General features: G+C 45.0%; 1 protein-coding gene across 2 annotated transcripts in view; it reads left to right on the top strand.

Moving 5' to 3' along the window:
• TMEM123 (transmembrane protein 123) overlaps positions 1-6,165 on the top strand; it is a 33,073-nt gene extending 26,908 nt beyond the window's left edge. For both annotated transcript variants that reach the window (XM_048844010.2, XM_048844000.2), the window contains one exon: positions 3,370-6,165. In XM_048844010.2, coding sequence (XP_048699967.1) covers positions 3,370-3,394 — 25 coding nt within the window. In that variant the 3' untranslated portion in view covers positions 3,395-6,165. The remainder of the gene's footprint in view (positions 1-3,369) is intronic.
• Positions 6,166-27,385: the final 21,220 nt, after the last annotated feature.

Raw genomic sequence — 27,385 nt, 5'->3', positions numbered from 1 at the left:
ATTAGAATCACTTGCCTCTGCTTTCTTTTTTAATCCCATGCAGTACTTGTTTCTTAGTCACTGATCAGGCTACTGCATATTTTTGGTTTATTAGAGCTATGTTACTCCTTCTTGTAGGGGAACAACAGCTATTTTGTCAGGACATATTTGAACTGTATCGGTTCAGAGAATGTCTTTTGCTTTTCTTGCTAAGCTGCCTTCTCTCTTTTTTTCATTGTGCACTACTGCCCAAACTGTAATCTCACCCTGGGGAGTTAGACCCTCTTGGTCAGAAGCTGGAACATCTTTACACTGGATTGCCTTACTCCCTATGGTTTCCATTCTCCATGTCAGTTGAAGGTGTTTGTTTTACTTGCAGTGAATTGTTGGAACTTGATAGTGTCAAAAGAAAAGGAGTACTTGTGGCAGCTTAGAGGCTAACCAATTTATTTGAGCATAAGCTTTTGTGAGCTACAGCTCACTTCATCGGATGCGTACTGTGGAAAGTATAGAAGATCTTTTTATACACACAAAGCATGAAAAAATGGGTGTTTACCACTACAAAAGGTTTTCTCCTCCCCCCTCCCCCCCACAAACCCACTCTCCTGTTGGTAATAGCTTATCTAAAGTGATCACTCTCCTTACAATGTGTATGATAATCAAGGTGGGCCATTTCCAGCACAAATCCAGGGTTTAACAAGAACTTCGGGGGGGGGGGGGGGTAGGAAAAAACAAGGGGAAATAGGTTACCTTGCATAATGACTTAGCCACTCCCAGTCTCTATTCAAGCCTAAGTTATTTTGTATCCAATTTGCAAATGAATTCCAATTCAACATAAGCTATTACCAGCGGGAGAGTGGGGTGGGGGGAGAGAAAACCTTTTGTAGTGGTAAACATCCATTTTTTCATGCTTTGTGTGTATAAAAAGATCTTCTATACTTTCCACAGTATGCATCCGATGAAGTGAGCTGTAGCTCACGAAAGCTTATGCTCAAATAAATTGGTTAGTCTCTAAGGTGCCACAAGTACTCCTTTTCTTTTTGCGAATACAGACTAACACGGCTGTTACTCTGATAGTGTCAAGGGATTCTGGTACATCTCCCTCTTTTGAATTCTGTTTGCTGGTCACAGGATCCATTGAGTCACGGCTCCACCCCCTCCTTATCATCAGTGACTCTTCCAACACCCCACTGTTCAGCCAGCCTCCACCAACCATCTCCAAACAAAGAAGCACATGCAAGAATCCTCAACTAGCTCTTATTTTCATCTATTCCTTTCCCAGTATTGCCAATCCTAAGCATTCAAAAATCATGTTTCAGCCCCTTCTTCCCCCCCCCAGCCCCAAGATCATAAGATTAGCTTAAAAATCATGATGTTAAAAAATGGGCATTCTTTTTATGTGCCTTTTGTTTTTTGAGTCTTTTGATTAGTGCATTTTAACCTTTTCTCCACAACAATGAGGACTAGAAACATCTTTGTTTTAAATGAAAGTTGAGATGCCTCATGAACTCACATGACTCCAGGGGGTGGGCTTTGAGAATAACATCATATCTTGTGGAAGTCATCATGAAATTGGGAATTGGCAACACTGCTTTTCAAAGCACTGTAGCATTAGTTGCCCCTGTCCTTTCACAAGAATCGCTCGACGGAATACTCCTCTCTGATTTTACTCTCCTCTGTTTTTAAAAACGGTCTTGTCTTTATTTTTCTTGTTAGACCTGTGTGGACATTTAGGAAATAATGACCCCATTGTCAAAAAAGCTATTGATAAAAAGCAGGTAAAATGAGGTATTTGATCGATTGGAACATATGATATACCAATTAGTGAGTGAAATGCACCCTGGAAGTTAAGGGCTGGTTAATGAACCTATCAAATGAGTAAAATCTGTTTTGAAAGGGGTGTGAGTAACTGGAGAAGTATTAGACAAGTAGGAGAAAAAAAACAAGTGTTCCTCAGAAGTGGTGTCCTGGTAGTTGCCATTTGGCATCTTTAAGGCCAAATGCTAGGAAAATCTAGAAGAAATTGGAGAAAATATAAAGAACAGATATCAAGGGCCTTATTTTCAGCGCAACTGAGCACCAGGAGATCCCTCCTGGACTTCAGTTGGAGTTTTGGATGCTCAGCACTTCCCAAAGTGAAGGCTGAAAAGGATAACACAACTGTAAGCAAGAAGCAGTGCAGGTTTATAGCAACAAACCAGGCTAAATAAACTTAATTGTTTTTTTCTGATAACATTTCAAAATTATTGATTAAAGAGAAGGTAGATGACGATCTGCCACCAAAACTCTCAATGCCGTCAACTATTATTATACATCAGACAGTTTATTTTGATTACAAGTTCTCCATCATGAGCAAAGCAGCTAATCCAGGCAGTTATTACACATCAAGAAATTTATTATCAGAATGCCCTATATTAAAATCCTGTTATTTATTAATAATTATTTTTATTGCAGTAAGACCTATAGATCTCACCCCAGTTGTACTCAGCACAATACAAACGTAACAAAGAGATGATCTCTGCTCTGAAGAGTGTACAATCCGTGGGTCAGTGGAGGCATTCTTTTTCTAAAGCCAATGTACTTAAAAAGGGAGTATCAGATAGGTCCCATCCTATATTCTTTGGCTGTGTGCAGCAAGAAAAAATGTTCTCTTTGTGTTCTGATGACATACTTGTTGTTTCTCTTAGTTTGTGTAGCTCCTGGGGTCATGTCTATGGGTAGTAAATAAAACACTAAGTAAAACATTTGATGTGTAATAGCAATTGAAGTCACAGGAGTGTTGGGTGAACAAGACATGCAGAATCCAAGTGTTTTGTTTGTCCAAATAATACACTGTTAGCCATTTGTTCAAAATGTTTACCTGCCCCAAAAAGGATATCTGCATTTGATTGGTGTTTTCAGAAACCATTATTTAAAAAAATGCAATCCAGTAGATAAATTCATGTAGGATTAACACCAGAAAATCGTCTTGTTTGTTTTTAAATAATTTCATTTTTGAGAGTAAAAATGAAGAGAAAGAAATAGGGTGAATAGCTTCAATCACTAATATAGGCGAGGGAAGACAGAATAAAATGTACCCATTGTGAACTTTGGTAGTTAGTTAGCTAGACGAATGAAATATGAAAACACTGCAATGTCTTATATGTTGAGCAAGGCTTAAGGCATGTGGTGAAAGGTAAGTGTTTTAACATCAGGCCTGGTTCTGAGAAGCACTAACAGAAAATCCCATACAGGCATTGTGGGTGCTCAGCACTTTCCAGGATGAGTGCCTTTATTAGCAAATAACCCTTGAGAGCAGTAAAGTGGGTCATGACATTCTGAAACTTTTGATATTGTATTGTAGACCATTGATGCTTTTGCAAATGATTAATTACCGTGTTTCTGTTACAGTGATGAACATGATGCTATCATTTAAAGATACTTCTGAGAAGACAGTGGGGAAATTCCACCCGATCACTGCTTTAAGAACATCTATTTGAAAATTTTTTTTTCCTTTCATAAAGATAGTCCCAATCTCTAATGCATCTATAGATCTGATCCTGCACAGTGTCAAGATCTTCCCAAGCACCCTGAGCTCCCATTTATTGCAATGGGAGCTGGAGGAAGTTAGCACTTTGCAGAAACATGCCCTGTTGTTGATGCAATTTAAAAAAAAAATCTTTAACGTTCATTACCTAATGATGAACTGAAATGCTTTTTAAAATAAATGCATACAAACTTTGAGATACCAAATCATTACCATAACATACCACGTGACATTAAAATTGTGAATACATTGGATTATTGCCTACATACTACATAAATGCGGGTGGTTCTACTTTGGGTACAACAGGCTGAAAAAATACTAGTCGCAGTTAGGGAAAAATGCAATAGGCTTGGCAGGTAAACTACAAGAGGAAGTGACTTTGCTACTATTTTGTATTAAAATGTATTTATTTGTAACTTGAAACTTGGGGTGAACTTCTGTTAATGATTTGGGAACCTCAGACTTTGTTTTTTAACGAAAATATTTCAGTTCAGTGCTGATGCTAGTAAAGGGATGTGAGATTATTCCAATTTATCAAATTATGATTCATAATGTCGTAAACTATCCAGAACAGGATGATAGAAAACGTACTTAAAATATAGTCTACCAATGATCAGTGATCTGTGGATATATTACCAGAGACTACTCGTAACTGTTGATAGTGGGGGGACACAATGTAAAGGTTCTGGTGGTATGCAGCGGGGTTCAGAGCAGAGCACATAAATCCTGGCAGAAATCTGAAGGGGCATGTGACCCTGTGTGCTCCTTCCACCACATTACCTCTGGGTCTGCAGAATAAAATATAGTGAGAATCAATCTGTGGGGAACTGGGAGGGGGAGGAGATACAGTCCATGACAGTACTTGTCTCTTATGAAGTGGTCTACAAGTTGAAATGGGCTAGATGATCATTATAATACACAGGTTTTATTTAGAATTAAATTAGTGATTCATATCCAGCAAATCACAATGGTATGATTGAGATAAAATTGTATTTTTTTAAAAAAAAGGCTTGTCTCCTACTGTGAATATGAAGATTTCCACTGAAAATTATTCTAGCTTGGATGTAATTTAAAATCCCTGCTTTGTTTTATTTGGAAGCTTTATACAGGGTTTCTAGTAGGATTTTAGGAAGAGTTGGGAGTAACTTTCCAAATGCGAGTGGTAAAATATAATATGTAGGATAGCATTTAAAATATATATCTATGCCCTACATTCTTAAAATTGTTTGCAGGACCTGGTGCTGCTGTACTTACACATTATGATCTAGTCCGGGGTGGCCAACCTGTGGCTCTTCAGAAGTTAATATGCAGCTCCTTGTATAGGCACTGACTCTGAGGCTGGAGCTACAGGAGCCAACTTTCCAGTGTGCCGGAGGGTACTCACTGCTCAACCCCTGGCTCTGCCACAAGTCCTGCCCCCACTCCACCCCTTCCTGCCGCCTCCCCTCAGCCTACTGTGCCCTCGCTCCTCGCCCCCAGAGCCTCCTGCATACCACAAAACAGCTGATTGGGAGGTGCGGGGAGGGAGGTGCTGATCGGTGGGGCTGCCGGAGGGTGAGAGGCGCTGGGAACGGGGGTGGGGGAGCCTATGGAGGGCTGCTGACATATTATTGTGGCTCTTTGGCAATGTACATTGATAAATTCTGGCTCCATCTCAGGCTCAGGTTGGTCACCCCTCATCTAGTCCAAAGTCCATTGAAGTCAATGAAAAGACTCCCATTGGGTGATATCAACAGACTTTGAATCAGATCTTTATTTCATAGGGAGTCATAAAGAAGGGGCCTGACACTGATTTCTAATTCCCTTCCCGTTTACACTGGTATAATTGTATTGACCTCAGTGGATGTAATCCTGATTTACACTGATATAAGAAGATTCGTGTGAGGCTCAAAGACTGCAAATTTGGATATTTAGAATATTTCAGCAGCAGTGAGCTAATGTTCAATCCCAATCAGTTTCCCTTTGCAGCTGACCCTGTATGGAAAAGTGCCTCTGATGGAGAGCTGCTTTGGTGGGTACTACTAATGATAATTCACCATCCAAGACACAACCACGTATGTATTAGACAGCTATTGGAAAGTTTGCCCAGGTGCATTTTTGCATGCAAGGTGGCCATTAGTGTGTGATGCAGCACTTTGGTAGAAACAGGTCTTATACCAGTTACTATTTTGTTTAGAAATGTTTCACTCTTGTAAGTCTTGCACTTTCATAGGATTTTATTTAAAAAAAAAAAAAATCTGTCCTAAATACAAAATTCTTTCTGTATATGATAAGATCTAGGCCTGCAAACCTTTCCTGCTGTGGGCAGTCCTTACTCACGCACTCCCTTTGCAATCAGTAGAGTTACTTGTTTGCGTACTCCCAGGAGGAAGGGTTTGCAGGGCTATGCCATTAAACTTTTTTTTCTCTTGTTTAAAAAAAATTGAAGTATTTTAAGTGATTATTAATTTCACTGTTTTGGGGGAAAACCTTGCCTTTTTCTTTTTATATGTATATATAAAGACTATAGCTAAACTTTACCAGTTTGCAAATCGTTGTTCTACAGAATTTTTTTTGTAGTTACCCAGAGTTTTACTGTATTAAGTGCTACTCAGTAGAGTTACTGAGATCCTCTGACCTCTGTTGTGCAGATAAATATTAAAATGAAATGTTTGCCTTTATTACCAGAATGTCAGGTCCAGTGTATTTTTGATTTTATTAAACAGTGTTTTAATTCCTTAAAAATGTTGGATGAAAATGTCAATTTACAATATACAGGTGTTTAATGATCTGCTTTTTAGATGACAGAACACAAGAGTTTAATTTTTTGCCAGAACTTCTGCAGTTTGAAATACATTTTATTTTATTGTTTGGAGTTTGTGTGTAGAAAACAATATTAATGTCTGCAGTTAAGATGTAGCAGTAAATGATGCAAAGGAAAGTTAAATTCCTTTAGGTGTGTGTATACTGTAGGAAGTGAAAATTGAGTCCTACTCACCATTAAGGTTCAGAATTTACATTCTAATGAAAGGGAAATGGACTTCAGCCTTATGGTCAGTTGACTGTTAATAATACTAGTCAGATAATGACAGAACTCTTTGCTGTACCATAATATGTGTAAAGTATGTACATAGACCTCAGTCCTGCAAGTTGCTCCATGTTTGTGGTCACTTGTACCCAGATGCAGGTGAACTTGAATTCATTGGGACGCCATGTAGATGCAGGGGTCTACCCATATGGAGTAACTTGAAGAATTAAGAACAGCTTAAAATGCACAGCTGTTTAACTAACCTGATTGTCTGAACATTGTTAACCCTCTATGCCTATCCTATGGACACGCAGCTGATCTGTGGCAAAAAGGGGATTACATCCCAGCCCTGTGCTCAGCCCTCTAGGCTGTGTTGCCTTATTGTAAAGCTGTTTGAACTTATCTACTCTGGAAATGTTATAGCTGCATTGTGGGAACATACAATAGAAAGTTCCCAAGATCTCACAATGCATCCATTCTGGAAATGTTATACAGAGTATGCAGGTAGTCTCTGAGTTGTAAAACTGGTTGCCTTATAATGAAATACAAGATGTTAAAGCCTCAATTCAGCAAAACACTTAAGCACATGCTTAACAACCATTAACATCAGTGGGACTTATGCATATATTTACATGCATTATTGAATCAGTGTCTAAGAAAACTAGAATAAACAGTGGCTCAATCTCTCTGCACAATTATTTTGGCACCTCCCTCCCCCTGGAAGGAGAATAATAAGTTGAAAGATGTTCTTCCATTTGTCATCAAATACTCTTTCCTTTCAGAATCTAAAATAAGTTGCCTTGAAAGTTAAGTGCTGCCTTGCATCCAATGTGTTTTAAAAAGGGGGGGGGGGGGAGAAAGAAAACTAAAGTGCAGGCATCACATCAGATATGAAATTTTAAATGCTCATAGCTATTCAAGTGACTTCCTTCAGTTTTGGCTTGAGCTTTTGATCTTAATGTGATGTACAAAATGAGCCTATGGTCTACCTTCAGACATTATTCAAATTACTTGTATGCAAAATTTCTAATCAAAATGTATATATGGGGAAAAAACAACATTTTGGGTTTTTTCCCACACTGGTAACTTATAAAAGGGCAATCTGTTTTTGCTCAAACTTCCATTTAGTAAAAAAAAGAAAAGAAAAATTTGGACTGAGACCAAAAGTGCAAAATTGGACCACAAAAGGAATCTGAGAATTATGGGTCTCTGTGGATGTTATAATAATGCAAAGAATTTTCAAAGCCAACAACAAAAAACAGGCAGGGCTAGAGTTTGTTATTCCAGGGTTTTTTTAACCCCTGTATGTTTGCCTTATTTTTTCTTTTGTAAAGTGTTTATGCTTCACTTAAACTAAATTCACCTTTTGTCAGACCCAGTGGCCAAATCATAGCCTGAAAATTCTGCTCTCCCTTATATACACAGCATTCCCATTTTCCACACCTCGCAGGAGAACAGAATCTCAACCGAATTATATTCTGTAGGTTTCAGAGGACATCTTTCCTCAAAACAAAAGTCTGTCCCTTCTAATTTGAATTATGTGATTTTTAGAAACCGTTTGCAATTTTCATTCTCCAGCTTTATCGTAATGAAATCCACCAGGCCAACACTTAAGCTGAAGCTAGCTGCTGTGATTTTTTTCCTCTGACTGCAAGTGTTCTTGTAGGCCTCTATTTAATCTTGCATTTCAGTGCTGTTCCTGCTTTTTGAGGCATGTACTTGCATAGCTGTTTCACCCTGTTGCTCTATTTTTATCTTCTGGAAATGGAAAATTACTGACTTGTAACTTTACTTCTCTGAAGATAGTGTAACAGGATTCTCACTTCTGTGTTTCAGCTTCCTAGGGCAAAATCTGAAGCATATCCCCAAACTGTTAAGATGAGCCCCTAAACCACTGTAAGAGTAGGGTGCAAGAGCCTAGTTATGTAGCAGTTGCACACCTCCTGCTCAGCTTAACCTCTGACCTTGGAGCTTTCCAGGTGGTTTCTTATTGGGCAGGGGCAGAACTCCCAAAGGAAGTAAGGCAAGCAGCAAAGGCTTGAAGATCTTCTTTAAAAAAAAAAAATGAAAACCAACTAGTATTTTCTCTATAAATATAACACCCCCAACCCCCATCACTAGTGGGGAGGAAGGCAGGTGAGTGAAAAGCCTGTCAGAACAGTTTCAAAGGAAACAGAATTACAGGTCCATAACTTTTCCCTTCTCAAAACATAGTACCTGAGTGGAGTCACACCCCTGGAGAATAAGTAATTCTAGAGGCTGTCACAGATTCAGAGGGTCTGATCTATGCCCCAGCCTGTCACCAGTCTCTTGGGAGTGACTGCTTTAATGGGCTGGGTCCCAAGGGCCCACACAGTTCCACTAGGGGCAGCCTTGTGGCATCCAAGACTCTGGGATAGGGCCTTCAGTACCAGCAATCCCTTTCTCTTTCCATGGCTCCCTGCAGAGAATCCAGCCACGCCAGATTCCTGTGGAAGGCTCATACTGTACCCTATTAAGGACAAAGCTCTCAGTGAGTATTTGCAGAGACAACAGCCAGCCTTTTCAATCAGGTAACAATTTATAGGTCACGTGACTGCGGAAACTGAAAGTCCTTAGGTTAGCAAAGAGAGGCCAAGCCAGTGCCATCAGCCGGCCAAGCTGTAATGGATTCCATTTCTGGCCCTCTGTCCTTAGACCAGAGCTTCCAGCCTCTTCTAGAAGCCAACTGTATATCCACTCTTGGCCCCAGCTCAGGCTTTTGTTCTCCAGGCAGTGCTGTTGAGAGTTGATGCATGAGTCACTGGAGTTTGCATTGTCTCTCTGGATCCCCTGCTGAACTGAGTAGGTGTCAGCCCAGTTCTTTAATGACACTATTCATTCCACCCAGGCAGGGCAGGGAGGTGACACTCCTACACCATCTTTTAGTCTACCCTGAGAGCAAACTTAATTCTGTTTCTCGCCCCCGCCCCCCCCGCCACCCCAGGCCATTGGTTGGCAATGCTCAGTAGGGGGAGAAATGGAAGCATGCATAGGATTCATAACAATATTACAAAAAATTCCCATGTCATGTCTTCCCTGATCAAGGATGAATTGAGCAGGGTCACTTTAACCAGTGTCCTGGGGATGTCTGAACCCACAATTGTTATCCATAGATGGAGGGGTATGGACAAGGGGGGGCAAGCAGGGGCATGAGCCCCCAAATAATCAGTGGGGACACAGAACTCTGGCCTCAGGGCAGCAGGGGGAGAGTGAGTTCCTCCAGCCACAGGGGGAGCTGATAGCTCCTCAGGCCCTGGTGCTGTGGCAGGGGTACAGAACATGCCCCTCCAGAACCAGTCATATTTTTATTCCTTTGCATGCCCCTGCATGGATGCCACAGCATATTTCCCATCTCCTTGGTAGCTGACTGTCACGGAGTCCCCAGGTGATGCTCTGGAACTGCTCCCCCTGAAGCCAGTCAGGACTTGGGGGAAGTCTCCTTTCTGTGAGCAGCCTGTCTTCAAGACACACAGTTCACACGGCTTCCACCTTCCTGGGTCTGAACTCGGAGCATTCAGCATCCTCTGCCCCTCCGTGCGCTTCCCACAGAGAGTCCAGCCAGGCGGGGTCCTGGGGAAGCCAGAGGGTCCTGCCCCCCAACTCCACAGTCGGACGGGACTCTCAGCCAGCCAGTAAAACAGAGGTTTATTAGATGACAGGAACATGGTCTAAAACAGCTTGTAGGTGCAGAGAATAGGACTGCTCAGCTGGGTCCATTTTGGGGGGCAGTGAGCCAGACAACTTCTGCACTTCACTCCCCAGCCAGCCTCAAACTGAAACTCTATCCAGCCCCTCCTCCTCTCGGCTTTGTCCCTTTCCTGGGCCAGGAGGTCACCTGATTCCTTTGTTCTCCAATCCCTTTAGCTCTCACCTGCAGGGGGGAAGGGCTGAGGCCATCAGTTGCCAGGAAACAGGATGTTGGCCATTCTGTGTGTCCAGACCCCTGCACACACCTGCCCTCTAGGGTTCTGCAACGATCATACACCCTTATCCCACCACCTAGATACTTAAGAACTGCATAGGGGAAACTGAGGCACCCCCCACACTATTCAGAGGAAACATTAAGAACAGTCCCAGTTTGTCACACTGACATAGCAGGTACTTTCATGATTCTTACAGCACAGTTTCTAATCAATCAATCTGACTTTTCATAACACAAGATAGAGTAGTTTCACATCCTCTCTTCGGTCTTGTCTGTTAGCTCACACTAACAGGATGCACATGGGGAGTTTCCATGCAGTCTCCTGAGCCCTTTTAACCCAAAATTTGGGGTTTGAAACTGATATGGATTGTAGAATTATCTCCTCCCACTCATCTGCCAGGGAGCAAGGAGACCAGTGAACCCATATTCTGCCATGTGTCAGCCTTCTTGACTGCAGCCTGGGGTATCCTTACCCTAGGCTGGGGTAGGAAGTGACTAGGGTGACCACCTTTTCAAAATGCAAAAATGGGACACATTCTTCCCCCTCCAGGGCCCTGTCCCCCTGCTCCTTGTCCTCTTGAGACCATGCCCCCTGGCCAGAAGCTGGAACCAGACAGTAGTAAAACCAATCCAAGAACAGCCTCTGGCTCTGCCTGCTGGGGCATGCCATCCAGGGCAGGGGGTGGGTCCAGGACTCCAGGGCTCCCTACAATGTTCCAGGCTCCCTGGGCAGCTCTTACTACTGCCTGGCTCTGGCTTGGCCAGGGGTGGGGCCTTGTGGGTGGGGGAGAGGAGGAGTGGGGCCTCATGGTAAGGGGGTGGGGAGCTAAGACCTACCTCAGCTCCCCCCACACACACCAGGAAGAGGCTGGTGCCACACTGAGCCTTGGGCAGGCTCAGAGCAGTGCTGCAGGGAATCTGGGAAAAAGTATCTTTCAGGATTGTTCCACCCAATTAGGGATGGGTGGTTGCCTAGAAGTGACCCTTTGAGCATTTGGGGGGAATTGGTGTAGGTTTGTCCCCCTGCAAAGTTGTTGTTAACCTAGCCATATCTCTGGTGTCCTAAGGTCTGGAGTGGCAGGGATGCAGGGTCCTCCCCCTCATTGGCAGCCCCCTCAGGCAAGGTGGCTCTGTTACCAGCCACAGCCTCATGGCTGCTCTATCCTTGTTCATCTACAGATACTACACCTCAGGTGCTTGAGCTCCCTTGGGGGGCCTACTGGGGTCATAGAATCATAGAATATCAGGGTTGGAAGGGACCCCAGAAGGTCATCTAGTCCAACCCCCTGCTCAAAGCAGGACCAATTCCCAGTTAAATCATCCCAGCCAGGGCTTTGTCAAGCCTGACCTTAAAAACCTCTAAGGAAGGAGATTCTACCACCTCCCTAGGTAACGCATTCCAGTGTTTCACCACCCTCTTAGTGAAAAAGTTTTTCCTAATATCCAATCTAAACCTCCCCCACTGCAACTTGAGACCATTACTCCTCGTTCTGTCATCTACCACCATTGAGAACAGTCTAGAGCCATCCTCTTTGGAACCCCCTTTCAGGTAGTTGAAAGCAGCTATCAAATCCCCCCTCATTCTTCTCTTCTGCAGGCTAAACAATCCCAGCTCCCTCAGCCTCTCCTCATAACTCATGTGTTCTAATCATTTTTGTTGCCCTTCGCTGGACTCTCTCCAATTTATCCACATCCTTCTTGAAGTGTGGGGCCCAAAACTGGACACAGTACTCCAGATGAGGCCTCACCAATGTCGAATAGAGGGGAACGATCACGTCCCTCGATCTGCTCGCTATGCCCCTACTTATACATCCCAAAATGCCATTGGCCTTCTTGGCAACAAGGGCACACTGCTGACTCATATCCAGCTTCTCGTCCACTGTCACCCCTAGGTCCTTTTCCGCAGAACTGCTGCCTAGCCATTCGGTCCCTAGTCTGTAGCTGTGCATTGGGTTCTTCCGTCCTAAGTGCAGGACCCTGCACTTATCCTTATTGAACCTCATCAGATTTCTTTTGGCCCAATCCTCCAATTTGTCTAGGTCTTTCTGTATCCTATCCCTCCCCTCCAGCGTATCTACCACTCCTCCCAGTTTAGTATCATCCGCAAATTTGCTGAGAGTGCAATCCACTCCATCCTCCAGATCATTTATGAAGATATTGAACAAAACCGGGCCCAGGACCGACCCGGTCAGCTGTTCCCCCACCCCCACACACCCACCGCCAGGGGTTTATCAGAATCCCATATCTGGGGTGCCTCCATTGGTTCTCTTTTTCAGGACCCATGGTTAGGCTAGTGCCCTTGGTGGTCTCTTCATATCTGGACCTACTGTCCACAAACTGATCTGCCAGTCAGCCGGCAACACATGGATGCTTAGGTGCTCAATCCACAAGACGCATATTAAGTTCAGGGGGTCATATTTTATAGAATTCCTCTAAATCAATCAAATCATACAGTGATTCCAGGGTTGTACTTACAGCGATGATCTGTGCCTGCAGATAGTAGGGGAGGGAGGGGCAAGGAGGGGGTGGAGTGAAAGCAGTCGGTTTCAGTAGTGTTACTGAGCATGCTCAGTTTGTGTGAGCAGGTTTCTTGGATTCTGCTGGTCAGAGTGGTACCTCACTCATGGTCCCTGGTCTCAGGCCTACTGCGTACAGGGACGCTGGTGCCGCATGGACGGCAGCATGGAACATTATGAGCCAAGGGCTTGTTTGTTCAGCACTCACAGGCGAAATGAGGAAGGGGAGACAGCACATTCAATACAACCACAAAACAACTTAGAATCATAGAATATCAGGGTTGGAAGGGACCCCAGAAGGTCATCTAAACCAACCCCCTGCTCAAAGCAGGACCAATTCCCAGTTAAATCATCCCAGCCAGGGCTTTGTCAAGCCTGACCTTAAAAACCTCTAAGGAAGGAGATTCTACCACCTCCCTAGGTAACGCATTCCAGTGTTTCACCACCCTCTTAGTGAAAAAGTTTTTCCTAATATCCAATCTAAACCTCCCCCACTGCAACTTGAGACCATTACTCCTCGTTCTGTCATCTGCTACCATTGAGAACAGTCTAGAGCCATCCTCTTTGGAACCCCCTTTCAGGTAGTTGAAAGCAGCTATCAAATCCCCCCTCACTCTTCTCTTCTGCAGGCTGAACAATCCCAGCTCCCTCAGCCTCTCCTCATAAGTCATGTGTTCCAGACCCCTAATCATTTTTGTTGCCCTTCGCTGGACTCTCTCCCTCTTGCCCTCTGACTTCAGCTGATGACAAATCAGATCATCAGGTTCAACGGCTGCTGTTTGACATCATTTTAAAATTTCCCAAAAGCCTGAACACATCTCTTGCCAGTACACGAAGGGCAGTGGGTTTGGAATGTTGACATTTTACAACAGCCTTGAGTCTCTTGGGCAGCAGCGTTACATAGGAAGTCGGTGTTTATAGTCCCTTTTTTGTTTACCACTGGCGGCGGCAAACCTCTTGCACAAAGGGTCGAAGGAAGTTCAATGCTGAGAAGAAACTGTTCTTTTCTATTATTGTATCAGCAACTGAAGCTCTGCCAAGAGACAGCACTCAAACATTTTCAAAGCTGACTGGTAACTTTCAAACAAGGCTTCGGGTACAGAGTTGTTGCCGGCACCCAGTGCCAAGAGGCTGAACAACAGCTTGAGTGGTTCGTTACCCGGTGTGCTACACCCAGTAATCACAACGGGGTGGAGAAGCAGAAAAGTTTATTTGAAGCTTCAAAGAGGTACAGGGAGATTTGAATCTCAAATCCTGTGCACAGAGCAGGAAGTTAGTTACACAGGCTTTTATACATCCTTTTTCCCAGCCTACTTATCCAATAGCAAGCTACCCCAAGTATCCATATAGCCAGCCAATCCAGTTCCCAGCTAGTTCCCTTGTTCTCTGTATCATTTGTTAAACTATACATAAAGCTGCTTTATTCAGCATTGTTCTTCCATATCTGCCCTGTTTGGCCTTGCTAAGTTTCAGGCAGTCTGACTCTGCAGCATATTGTTGCAGATCCTCAGCATAACTGCTGTGTGTGCCTTCGGGCTGGGGGGCCAAGGACACTTGGGCCTAGTACACAGAGCTGCTGCGAGTGCCTCCAGGCGGGGGGGGGGGGGGGGGCCAAGGACACCTGGACCTAGTGTGAGGGGGCTTCATCAACACTCGTGGTCTTCCATCCCCTCGAGTTACCTAGTGGCCATGCCCCAGTGTCCCCAACAGCGTGAAATAAGAACAATAGTTACTTGGTTTATAAAAAGAACAGAAACCGCTCAGCCCACAGACCAATACTTTCCCCTATACAGAGATTAATGTCATTATGCCTCACTCCCTCTGCCTTCACATTGAAAGTCTTGTAGGGCTCGATGTGCACTGGACTTCAGCCACCCCCTCTTTTGGTTTCATTTTACACCACTTGGCTTGCCAACAGTGTCACCATGAGGCACATATCTGCCTAAGTGCTAACTGCTTTTCACAGCAGTAGGACCTGGAACTGGCACAGACAATCATCTACACCAACCTTTAGTTCACAGCAAGCTGGGGTGTAAATCTACCTTGCACAAATATGCCGCACATTAAGAGCCTGGGTGGAACCTGTGGGCATGCACTAAAAGCCCCCCAGTGCACTTGGAGCTATGCTGCATTGGAATGGGAGTAGATCCAAGCACACTGGGAAACGTTTAGTGTGCAGCAGCAAGGTCCACATGCACACACAGTGCACAGCAGGTTACTACAGGGTACAGTGACACCCCCGCTTGCCACCAACTGTTGTCTAGCCCAAGCCCTTGAACACTTGTCAAGCTGCACTTGATTCCTAGACCAAGACCAAAAGGGACCATTATGAGCAACTAGACAAGCCATTTACAACACACACTTTGCTTCTCTACAAAAGAAAAAGGACACTAAACTTTCTAAACTACTACATGCCACAAGGGGCCACAGCAATGGTTCCCTCAACCCACCCAGCAATATTGTTAACCTATCCAACTATACTCTTAGCCCAGCAGAAGCAGCTGTCCTATCTCGGGGCCTCTCCTTCTGCCCCTCCACCCCCACGAACATGATACAGTTCTGTGGTGACCTAGAATCCTATTTTCGACGTCTCCGACGCAAGGAATATTTCCAACATACCTCTGAACAACATACTAATCCACAGAGACCTCCCTACCAACACTACAAAAAGAAGGATTCTAGGTGGACTCCTCCTGAAGGTCGAAACAACAGACTGGGACTTCCACATAGAGTGCTTCCGCCGACGTGCACGAGCTGAAATTGTGGAAAAGCAGCATCACTTGCCCCATAACCTCAGCCGTGCGGAACACAATGCCATCCACAGCTCAGAAACAACTCTGACATCATAATCAAAAAGACTGACAAAGGAGGTGCTGTTGTCATCATGAATAGGTCGGAATATGAACAAGAGGCTGCTCGGCAGCTCTCCAACACTACTTTCTACAAGCCATTATCCTCTGGTCCCACTGAGAGTTACCAAAAGAAACTACAGCATTTGCTCAAGAAACTCCCTGAAAAAGCACAAGATCAAATCCGCACAGACACACCCCTGGAACCCCGACCTGGGATATTCTATCTACTACCCAAGATCCATAAACCTGGAAATCCTGGGCGCCCTATCATCTCAGGCATTGGCACCGTGACAGCATGTAGACTCCATGTAGACTCCATCCTCAGGCCCTACGCTACCAGCACTCCCAGCTACCTTCGAGACACCACTGACTTCCTGAGAAAACTACAATCCATCGGTGATCTTCCTGATATCATCCTGGCCACTATGGATGTGGAAGCCCTCTACACCAACATTCCACACAAAGATGGACTACAAGCCATCAAGAACACTATCCCCGATAATGTCACGGCTAACCTGGTGGCTGAACTTTGTGACTTTGTCCTCACCCATAACTATTTCACATTTGGGGACAATGTATACCTTCAAATCAGCGGCACTGCTATGGGTACCCGCATGGCCCCACAGTATGCCAACATTTTTATGGCTGACTTAGAACAACGCTTCCTCAGCTCTTGTCCCCTAACACCCGTACTCTACTTGCACTATATTGATGACATCATCATCTGGACCCATGGAAAAGAAGCCCTTGAGGAATTCCACCATGATTTCAACAATTTCCATCCCACCATCAACCTTAGCCTGGTCCAGTCCACACAAGAGATCCACTTCCTGGACACTACAGTGCTAATAAACGATGGTCACATAAACACCACCCTATACCGGAAACCTACTGACCGCTATTCCTACCTACATGCCTCCAGCTCTCACCCTGACCACACCACACGATCCATTGTCTAAAGCCAAGCTCTGCGATACAACCGCATTTGCTCCAACCCCTCAGACAGAGACAAACACCTACAAGATCTCTATCAAGCATTCTTATAACTACAATACCCACCTGCGGAAGTGAAGAAACATTGATAGAGCCAGAAGAGTTCCCAGAAGTCACCTACTCCAGGACAGGCCTAACAAAGAAAATAACAGAATGCCACTAGCTGTCACCTTCAGCCCCCAACTAAAACCCCTCCAATGCATTATTAAGGATTTACAACCTATCCTGAAGGACGACCCATCACTCTCACAGATCTTGGGAGACAGGCCAGTCCTTGCTTACAGACAGCCCCCCAACCTGAAGCAAATACTCACCAGCAACCACATATCACACAACAGAACCACTAACCCAGGAACCTATCCTTGCAACAAAGCCCGTTGCCAACTGTGCCCACATATCTATTTAGGGGACACCATCACAGGGCCTAATAACATCAGCCACACTATCAGAGGCTCGTTCACCTGCACATCCACCAATGTGATATATGCCATCATGTGCCAGCAATGCCCCTCTGCCATGTACATTGGTCAAACTGGACAGTCTCTACGTAAAAGAGTAAATGGACACAAATCAGATGTCAAGAATTATAACATTCATAAAACAGTCAGAGAACACTTCAATCTCTCTGGTCACGCGATTACAGACATGGAAGTTGCGATATTACAACAAAAAAACTTCAAATCCAGACTCCAGCGAGAGACTGCTGAATTGGAATTCATTTGCAAATTGGATACAATCAACTTAGGCTTGAATAGAGACTGGGAGTGGCTAAGTCATTATGCAAGGTAACCTATTTCCCCTTGTTTTTTCCTACTCCCCCCCCCCCCCCCCAGACGTTCTTGTTAAACCCTGGATTTGTGCTGGAAATGGCCCACCTTGATTATCATACACATTGTAAGGAGAGTGATCACTTTAGATAAGCTATTACCAGCAGGAGAGTGGGGTGGGGAGAGGTATTTTTTCATGCTTTGTGTGTATAAAAAGATCTTCTACACTTTCCACAGTATGCATCTGATGAAGTGAGCTGTAACTCACAAAAGCTTATGCTCAAATAAATTGGTTAGTCTCTAAGATGCCACAAGAACTCCTTTTCTTTTTAGTCTCACCCCCTGCATTACACAGGCAGGATCTGAGCCCTGGGGCTGCAGGGAAGGGACTGATCAGGCCTCTGGGCCAGCTCTTTCTGAAATACAACATCTGCTCTGTAAAAATCCCCAACGGTTCCTCTTTTTTTGAAAAATCAACCTAGAGTGTGGCGGATCAAACAAGAGGAAATGGCTGGGAAAACCGGACGTATGGTAACTCTTATGCTCATGGCCAACATGTAAACACCCCCTTGGGAAGGCTAGCCCCCCCCGGTGGCGGCCCTTCTGCTGGAGGCCCTGGCCCACCAGCGCTCTGAGCCCTCTCGCAGCCAGAGGAGCCCCGGCCAAAATGCCCCAGCTCCAGGCCACTTGCCCAAGCTGAGCTCCCACCAAGTTAGGCAGCCATGTATTTATCCATGGCTTAATCTCAGTTGTAGTCAAATTGGTTTATACATCTACTTAACTAGGGATGAGAAAGCTAAAGTCAGGTTATAAATCTCCTTTTAGGCCAGGTAAACAGCCTCATTTGAAGTCGTGTTTCTGTGTTAGGCAACCAAACAATACTATAACCTGGTTTAGCCACGGCTGAGTTTAATCGAGCGCTCTCGTGCTCAATTTACTTTTGGGTCAGTGCCAGTCCCCAAATCCTCCCAGCGGGCCAATAAAGTCACTGAAGATGGTGTTCAGAAAAGAAAATGTTTCTATTGTATTTATTTTGAATTTCTTAGAAATAATAAAACTGTCATACAACTTTATACAATTCTTCGCCTGCCGGAGAGTTTTTAGTGTTTACCAGACACCTGGCAACACTTCAGGTCTGTCAGTTTGTTGATGTTTGGCCTCAGTGACTGAGCAGTTGAAACCTTCAGGATTGCACCAAGGTGGGCATCAGCTAGTTGTGTTTGGTATTTTGACTTGCTTATATTCATTGTGGAAAACAGTGACTCTGCCCCCATGGCTGACACTGCCCACCAACTAGTGATGGTATCTCTGTCCCTCTCCCCCAACCAATGGGAACTGTGGGGGGCAGCGCCTGCAGGAGACAGAGCCAGCAGCATGGCTGCATGCATCTCTCCTCCGTGGGCCACAGTGGGGAGGTTCTCGGGACGCAGATGGGCCTCAGGCCGGGACTTTGAGACCCGTGGTTTAAGCTATACTAGTACAGTTGATTCCACACCTCACTTCAAGGTCCCATCTTCATAGGACTTAAGGTCAACTGGCATTTTAGATGCCTACAATGTACTGATGTTGTCTATCTGCATAGAACTGGTTTGTTAAGGAGTGTATGTGTGGTGCTGTACAATTATGGGTCCTGTTCTGGGTTTATAGATCAACAGTACAGCATGCATTAAGTCACAGACCCATCCTTGTCAACTTGTCCAGCCTATGGGCTGGCCACTGAATAACCCTATGTCTATAGACGCTCTTCACAGATCTTGTTGAGCCCATTTATTTCTTCTTCAATTAAGACAGCAAGATAAGTCCAGGATGCACAAACATATTGGAACTGCAGGCAGTACAAAAAGCTTACCAGGCCTTCCTGGCAACTATCCAAAACCAACACGTTTTTCATGTCAGACACCACCACCATCTTCTACATAAACAAAACCCCAAGACCTATGGGTGGGAATGGTGCATCACACACTATATTCTTTAGACAGCAGCCTACCTACCAGGAACCTAGAACCCATGATTGCCTATGCTCTCAGTAGAAACTTTGCAACTGACCATGAATGGGAGTTGCATGACTAATTGCAGACAATTTTGGCCAATGGGGACCCTCAGTGACAGATCTTTTTGCATCCCACACCAATACCAAATGCACCCTAATATTGTTTGAGGGGGGGAGCTGGAACTCAATCATACGGGGATGCCCTAATCCTCAATTGGTCAGACTGGACAAGTTATGCTTTCACCCTCCCCCACTTACCTCGAGTGATCCACACGATCAGATGGGAGAAGGCAACAACCATCCTCATAGTCGCATTCTGGCCTCACCAATCTTGTATTCTGCTCCTCCTCTGCATGTTGAAGTACCCCCCTTTCCCCCAGAATCACGCTTCAAAAACATTCCCAGAGGTGCTGGCCCAACACAACAGCGGACTCAGGTACCCCAACCCCACACTCTCTTCACCTGACAGCTTGATTATTGGATGGACACCTACACTAGTGCAAGAATAGTCTCCGACAGTAGAGGATGGCCTCAAACAGCAGGAAAGCGTTTACAAGATGCTCATATCAAGCCAAGTAAAAACATTTCACTTTCTAGGCTACCAGACAGAACCTTGTCCCTGAAGCCATGCACATCCTGGTACTCCTTGAATGTTTCCTTTAATCTGAAGGATGCATTGCTGACCCTCAGTTCCACTGAGGTGCATGCAGCTGCCATTAGCACCTTCCACCCACTGCTGGATAGTCATTCAATTTTTATCCACCTGTTAACTCTGCAGTTTTGCCTCCTTCAAAAATAAACCTCCTATTCAACTGACCTTAACTTAGTCTTCACCTCACTGATGACCTATGGTCTCATGCTCACTATCTCTCCTTTCCATGAAAGTTGCCTTCCTTGTCACCATTACATTGGTTAGGAGGGTTGGTGAAATTGGGGCCATGATGGCTAACCCCCCCCTTTCTATAGAGACAAGGTCCCTTAACAATTCTGTTGTGTATTTGGTTGTCATGGTAATAGAACTTTGTTGTTGCTATGGCAACTGAGTTAGATTATAGCCTAGCCAGTTTTATCTGGTTTTGGTTAGTTCAGCGTGTGACAATAAATGGCTGCTTTTAAGGTTTACAGCTCTCTGTGTCTCAAGTGATTTCTTCCTAAAACTGCTGCCTCCAAGGATACAACAAAGTGGTGATGTGGGTAGGATTCTTGTGCTGCCCCAGCAACAGAAAGTAGAAGTAGAAGTCAAGGTACAAAAACAAAACCTTTTTGCTGTTGGAAGGCGGTGAGAACTGGCTTGTTTGCACTGACTGTGCAACCTGAAACTAAAACCATGGCTACACTTACAGGGCCGCTGGAACTTTTTGAGGAGACTCTAGTGCAATAGCATGTATATACTGAGAGTTTTGAGCTTTTTGTTATTGCAAATGACATTACAGAAGAGAAGAAGGTGCCAGTACTCTTAAGTGTTGTAGGGGCTAAGCTGCGTAGCAGGGAGCAGTCTTACTTACACCCTGTTAAGCTTAAGCTTGAGACCAAATCTTACAATGACATTGTGGAAATCCTAGGGTCCCATTTTTCTCCAAAACCACTAGTAAAAGCTGAAAGATATAGGTTCCACAAAAGAGACCAAAGAGAAAATGAAACAGTTGTACAATTTGCAGCAACTTTGAAAAGGCTTGTGGAACACTGAGTTTAAGGAGATGTTAAATGATGCCCTGCGCGACAGGTTAGTGTGTGGCCTGCACAGTGAAGCTATACAGAAGCGCCTATTGATAGAGGCTCAGTTTACCTTAAAGAAGGCAGTTGATATTGCAGTCTCCATGGCACTGGCTACAGAGGAGGTGCAATACATCGGTGCAGCCCCTAGGGTGCATAAGAATCTACCCACAAAAAACTGTGGAGAGTCAAGAATGTTACCGTTGTGGTAAGCCGGGTCACCAGGCATCAGAATGCTGGGGTAAGGACCTGGTGTGTCAACAAGGGACACACTGAGTGTGCCTGTAAACAGAAGAAAGAGGCCTGTGGTCTGGCCAACCAAAAAGGGAAACCTGCAGACCCAGGATGACCAAGGAGACACCTCATCGTAAGATGTGCCACTGCACATTTTGTCTTTGGCAGTGGGCTCCCATGAATACTGGGTAACCCGGTTGTTGGACGGCAAACCTATATGCATAGAACTGGACACCGGTGCAGCCGTCTCACTTGTCTCCGAGACTGTGTATAAAGAAAAGCTACAGCATCTTCCGCTTAAGGCAACAAAAACTGTTCTGAAGACGTATACGAGAGAAGCTGTGCCCATGTTGGGTACTATTGATGTTAAGGTGGAGCTCAATGGACAGGCTGCTAAATTGCCACTGTTTGTGGTGAAAGGTAATTACCCAGTCTTAATAGGTAGGTCTTGGCTTCGGAAGATTCAGGTGAACTGGGCAGAAGTGCACCGAATAACTAAAGAAGAAACCAGTCTGACCGCAAAACTAAGGAAACATGCTGCTGTTTTTGGAGAGGATCTGGGAAGTATGAAGGGAATCATTGTGACATTGAACATTAAACTTGACAGTCAACCAAAATATCTGAAAGCCAGAACTGTGCCATATGCCATCAGGCTGAAAGTTGAAGCGGACCTGGAGCGCCTGGTCACAATGGAGTCCTAATACCAGTTACCTATAGCCCATGGGCAACTCCTATCATTCCAATAGTGAAGAAAGATGGCTCCCTCTGGATTTGCGGTGATTTTAAAGTTACTGTCAACCCGGTGTTGTGTGCAGAGCAATACCCGCTTCCCCGCATCGATGACCTCTTTGCGGACCTGGCTGGGGGACAAGAGTTCAGTAAGATTGATCTGAGTGAAGCGTATTTACAGATGCATGTTGATGAAAAGTCCCAAGAGCTGTTGACTATTGTGATGCATAAAGGGCTTTATTTATACTGTCGCCTACTTTTTAGAATAAAATCTACTCCTGCCCTGTTCCAGAGGGCTATGGACCAGATCTTGTGTGGCTTGCCAGGAGTCCAGTGCAATCTGGATGACATCCTGGTCACTGGAAAGAATGAGGAGGATCACCTAAAGAATTTAGAGACTACCCTACAAAGACTGGAAGAGTATGGCCTAGGAGTCCGCAAAGACAAGTGTGAATTCTTCCAGCCCTCTGTTTAATATTTGGGACACATCATTGATGCTACGGGTCTTCATAAAGCCCCTGCAAAAGTTAAGGCTATTGTGGAGGCTCCCCCTCCTCAAAATGTTAGCCAGGTTCGCTCGTTTCTAGGACTATTGAACTATTATGGAAAGTTCATCTGTTAGCCATACTGCTAAAACCACTTCACGAACTCCTTGGGCAGAACAAGGCCTGGAAGTGGACTGAAGCCTGTGATGTTGCATTTAACAAAGCTAAGGGTGCATTGCTAAATTCTGAAGTTCTGATGCACTTTGGTCCATCCTTACCCCTACAGTTGGCCTGCGATGCCTCCCCTTATGGAGTGGGAGCGGTCATATCACACATTATGCCTTTGGGGGAAGGGAGACCTATTGCTTTTGCTTCACACTCTAAGCAAAGCTGAAACTAGCTATGCCCAGATTGAACATGAGGCATTGGGAATAGATTTCAGAATTCAGAAGTTTCATCAGTACCTGTTCAGGTGGAAATTTACTCTTCTCACAGACCATCCACCTCTGACTTCAATTTTTGTACCCCACACAAGCATTCCCCCAATAGCTGCTAGTCGAATGCAACGTTGGGCATTGTTGCTTTCAGCGCACACACATGAAATCAAATACTGGAAATCCACTCTGCATGGCGATGCAGATAGTCTCTCAAGGTTGCCTTTACCAGTCAAACATCAAGATATTGCCCAGAAGGAAATCTTTTACTTTGAACAGGTAGAGAATACACCCATCACTGCTACTCAGGTAAAGAAGGCAATTTGCGTTGACCCAGTACTGTCCCAAGTTATGGACCTGGTGATGCATGGAACATCTCGACGAACCTCTCCCGTCTCACCCGACCTTGTTACTTACAATGTCCAGAAGGATGGAGTTATCGATCCAATCTGGTTGGTTGTTGTGGGGGAGACATGTCATGTCATTATCCCACCACCACTGAGATCACAGATGTTAGAACAGCTATATTCCGGTCACTGTGGAATAGTGACCATGAAGGAAATCGTACAACGCTATTTTTGGTGGCCTGGATTGGACAGTGCTATTGAAGAGAAGGTAAGAGCTTGTATGTCATGTCAGGGTGTGAGAAATGCACCCCAGTGGGCACCCCTATCCAAAAACTACAGGATTCTTTAGTCATTTCGGTCTGCCAGAACAATTTGAGAGTGACAACGGACCACAGTTAGTCTCTCAGGAGTTTCAAAATTTTATGAAGGCAAATGGGATACACCACATCACTTAAGCACCATATCATCCATCCACCACTGGATTAGCTGAAAGATTTGTGCAGACAATGAAACAAGCTTTGAAATCAGCAAGGGGACAATTACCCATTCAAAAGCATCTGGACACCTTTTTACTAGCCTACAGAAACACACCTCATGCTACAACCAAGGCATCGCCGGCCTTTCTAATGACAGGACAACCACAGCTGAGCACTTGCTTTGACCTGCTGAAACCTTCTGAACCCTGACAAATTGTGCAACGTCAGCAGCAAGATCAAGTCATCAGGTGTGCACCCAGAGCTAAAGACCAAACCTTTAGCCCAGGACAGCCAGTTTTGGCTCTGAATTATACTTCTGGAGCTAAATGGGTCCCTGCTACTGTCATCGCTCGAACAGAACCCATTTCCTACACAGTCCGGACTGCAGAGGATCTCACTTGGTGGCAACATGTAGATCAGCTGTTGCCAGGTCATACCAGTCCTCAGACACATCTTCAGTTGAGCTACCCGACTTCACCACTTCTGGCAAGACACCAAATCAAGAGTCACCTGTTCCTGACTGTCCCCCTCCATTACTGCTGACAGCTGAGCTAGCCCCCTGCCTGGATGGAGCGGATACATTCTCACCCATTCGCACTATGAACACTGAGCCCATCGTCAGGCCTGCTCCCAAGACACTTTCGGGTGCAACACCACCAGAAGTCCGCCTGGAGGCGGAAGGCCTCCTCCATGGCTGGATCTTTAGCTAGGACGAACCCACAGTTACGGGGCAAAAAATCCCCAGAGTTTAGCTGGGAATGGAGGCAGTCTACCCACCTTCTCTATAGATTCATAGATATTAAGGTCAGAAGGGACCATTAGGATCATCTAGTCTGACCTCCTTCACAATGCAGGCCACAGAATCTCACCCACCCACTCATTTGTCTCTGAGAGCTGCTTGGTGGAAGAAACGTCTTTGCCGCATCCAGGGCAGATTGCATACACTTTGGCCAGGGTGATGGCCCTGGCAATTACTATGAGGACTTGCTGGCTCCAAAACTCATGGATTGCTCTGGATGCTCAGCAAGCTATTGAGGACTTGCCATTCGATGTTTTCAGACAAGAATGAGGAAACCCTCCATTCCTTCAAGGATTTGAGGGCTACCTTATGGTCTCTGGGGGGTGTATATGTCACCGGCACAGATACGCTATTATGGGGCTCAGCCACAGCACCCCATCCCCCCAAGACAGCACGACTATCCCAGGAAGAAGCACTTGAGCTCAGGGCCTAGCCACTCGGCACACCCTCCTTTGACGCCTACTAAGTGCTCATTTTGCCTCACTGAACCACAGCACTGAGCCAGTTGTTGTTCTTCCTCCATCATTCCCTATTCCTTTGGGGACAGGCTGGCTTGCTTTTACAATGCATGGATTTCTAAGATGTCTGACAGCTGGGCCCTAGACACTGTCAGATTGGGCTATGCCATCCAGTTCCTCTGAATGCCCCCTCCTCATCCCTCTTCAGGGACCCCTCTCATGAGATACTACTCTTCAAGCAGGTCAGTTCTCTGATAGTACTGGAAGTGGTGGAGAAGGAGGAGGTGGTTCTGCAAGAACACCGTGGTCTTGGGTTCTACTCCAGTTATTTCCTGATACAGAAATCCAAGGGTGGGATGAGGGCTCATACTCAACCTCCACAGACTCAACAAGTTCATCAAATACATGAGGTTCTGCATGGTCACTGTCAGCTATCATCCCTGCTTTGTCCCAGAATGACTGATTGGCTGCTCTGGACCTTTCAAGATGCCTACTTCCATATGGTGGTTCTACCAAGTCACAGGAACTATCTAGTTTAGTGTTTGTTTTATTTAGAGGATGTTCTTATTAAGGAGGGAGGAATATGTTTTGTATTTGGTTGTCAAAGTAATAGACCCTTGTTGCTGCTATGGCAACTGAGTTAGATTATTAGGGGACAGCCGAGCCAGTTTTGGCTGGTTTTGGTTACTTCAGTGTGTGGTATTAAATGGCTGCTTTTAAGGTTTACAACTCTGTCTCAAATGATTTCTTCCTAAAACTGCTGCCCCAAGAATACAACAAATTCCACCCCAAGTTCCTATCCAAGGTGGTTTCCCAATTCCACCCATACATTTACCTACCTTCTTCCCCAAACCTCAAATGAGGAAAGAAGGCTTCAGTCAGATGTTTGAAGGGCACTGGCTTTTTATCTTGACAGAACAAAGCCCTTTCAGAAATCTCCCAGGCTTTGTTGCCATAGCAGAGAGAATGAAAGAACAAATCATTTTAATCCAGATAATCTTCAAGTGGATCTCAGTACATTATGTACTTTTATCAATTATCGGGATGATCCCTGCCAGAAGGGATTTGGGCCCATTCCACGAGAGCACAATCATCTACTACAGCCATACTCCACAATGTGCCCTTGCAGACATATGCAAGGCAGCCATGTGGAGTTTGGTACACGCCTTTTTCATAATTCCATGACAGATGCTTTGTTTGGAGCAGCAGACCTCCATTCCAGTCTCCTTGCACCATCCTCCCACATAGGTACTGCATGTTAATCACCCTCCCTGGAATAGGGACCAAGATGGCTAATAAGGACCATCACTCGAAGAAAAAAAGAGGTTGCTTACCTGTAACTGAAGGTTCTTAGGGAATGTGTGATCCCTATCTGTATTCCAAACTCACCCTCCTTCCCCTCTACTGCTCTGTGGTAGAGAAGGAACTGGAAACGCTGGCAGCCCAACGCACCCTTTATCACCTGGGGCAAGACCACAAGGCTGGACAAGGGAGCATGCATGGACTACCCAACAGTACTACTTTCAAAAGCCCTGGCACCAGGCACATGCATATAGTCCTCTGTGGAATATAGATAGGGACCACACATCTTGAAGAACCTTTACTTACCTTAACTGATTTCGTCATCTTAAAAGGCTACTACCACTACTATCCAGCTACCTGGTTTCTAAGGTCATGAGTGCAAGTCCTACACCAGGACTTGGATTCCTTCCCAAGGCCAACACAGCAGTGAGTACTAGGGGCTGCTCCTCTGTTAGGAGCATTTTCTTCTTCATGAGGGAGAGGCAGACAGAAGGGATGAAGTTGAATGGATGTCCCTTTTGTTTTCATGGGAGGCTGCTCAGATGGCACTTTGTTCCAGGAGCAGTGTGAATCACAATACATTCACCAATATTCCCTCTGCTTAAGTTCCACTGGTCACTATTATGGGGTGTGTGTGTGTGTGTGTGTAATACCTGCATTATTTGTCTACCTCTAATGCAGTAGTCAGTCACCCTATCTACTCTGAATAAGGAGGAAACTAAAGCAGATTAATTTTGCTAGGAAAAGTGTTATTAAAAAAGGGCTGTGCTAAGAGGAAAATCAGCAACACACACAGTATAGACTAATACAGCTAACACACACTTCTCCATTGTCA

Source organism: Caretta caretta, chromosome 1 (genome assembly GCF_965140235.1).
Source record: "Caretta caretta isolate rCarCar2 chromosome 1, rCarCar1.hap1, whole genome shotgun sequence".
Lineage (NCBI taxonomy): Eukaryota > Metazoa > Chordata > Testudines > Cheloniidae > Caretta > Caretta caretta.
Note: the sequence above shows the minus strand (reverse complement) of the source record. Positions and strands in the feature narration are given on the sequence as shown.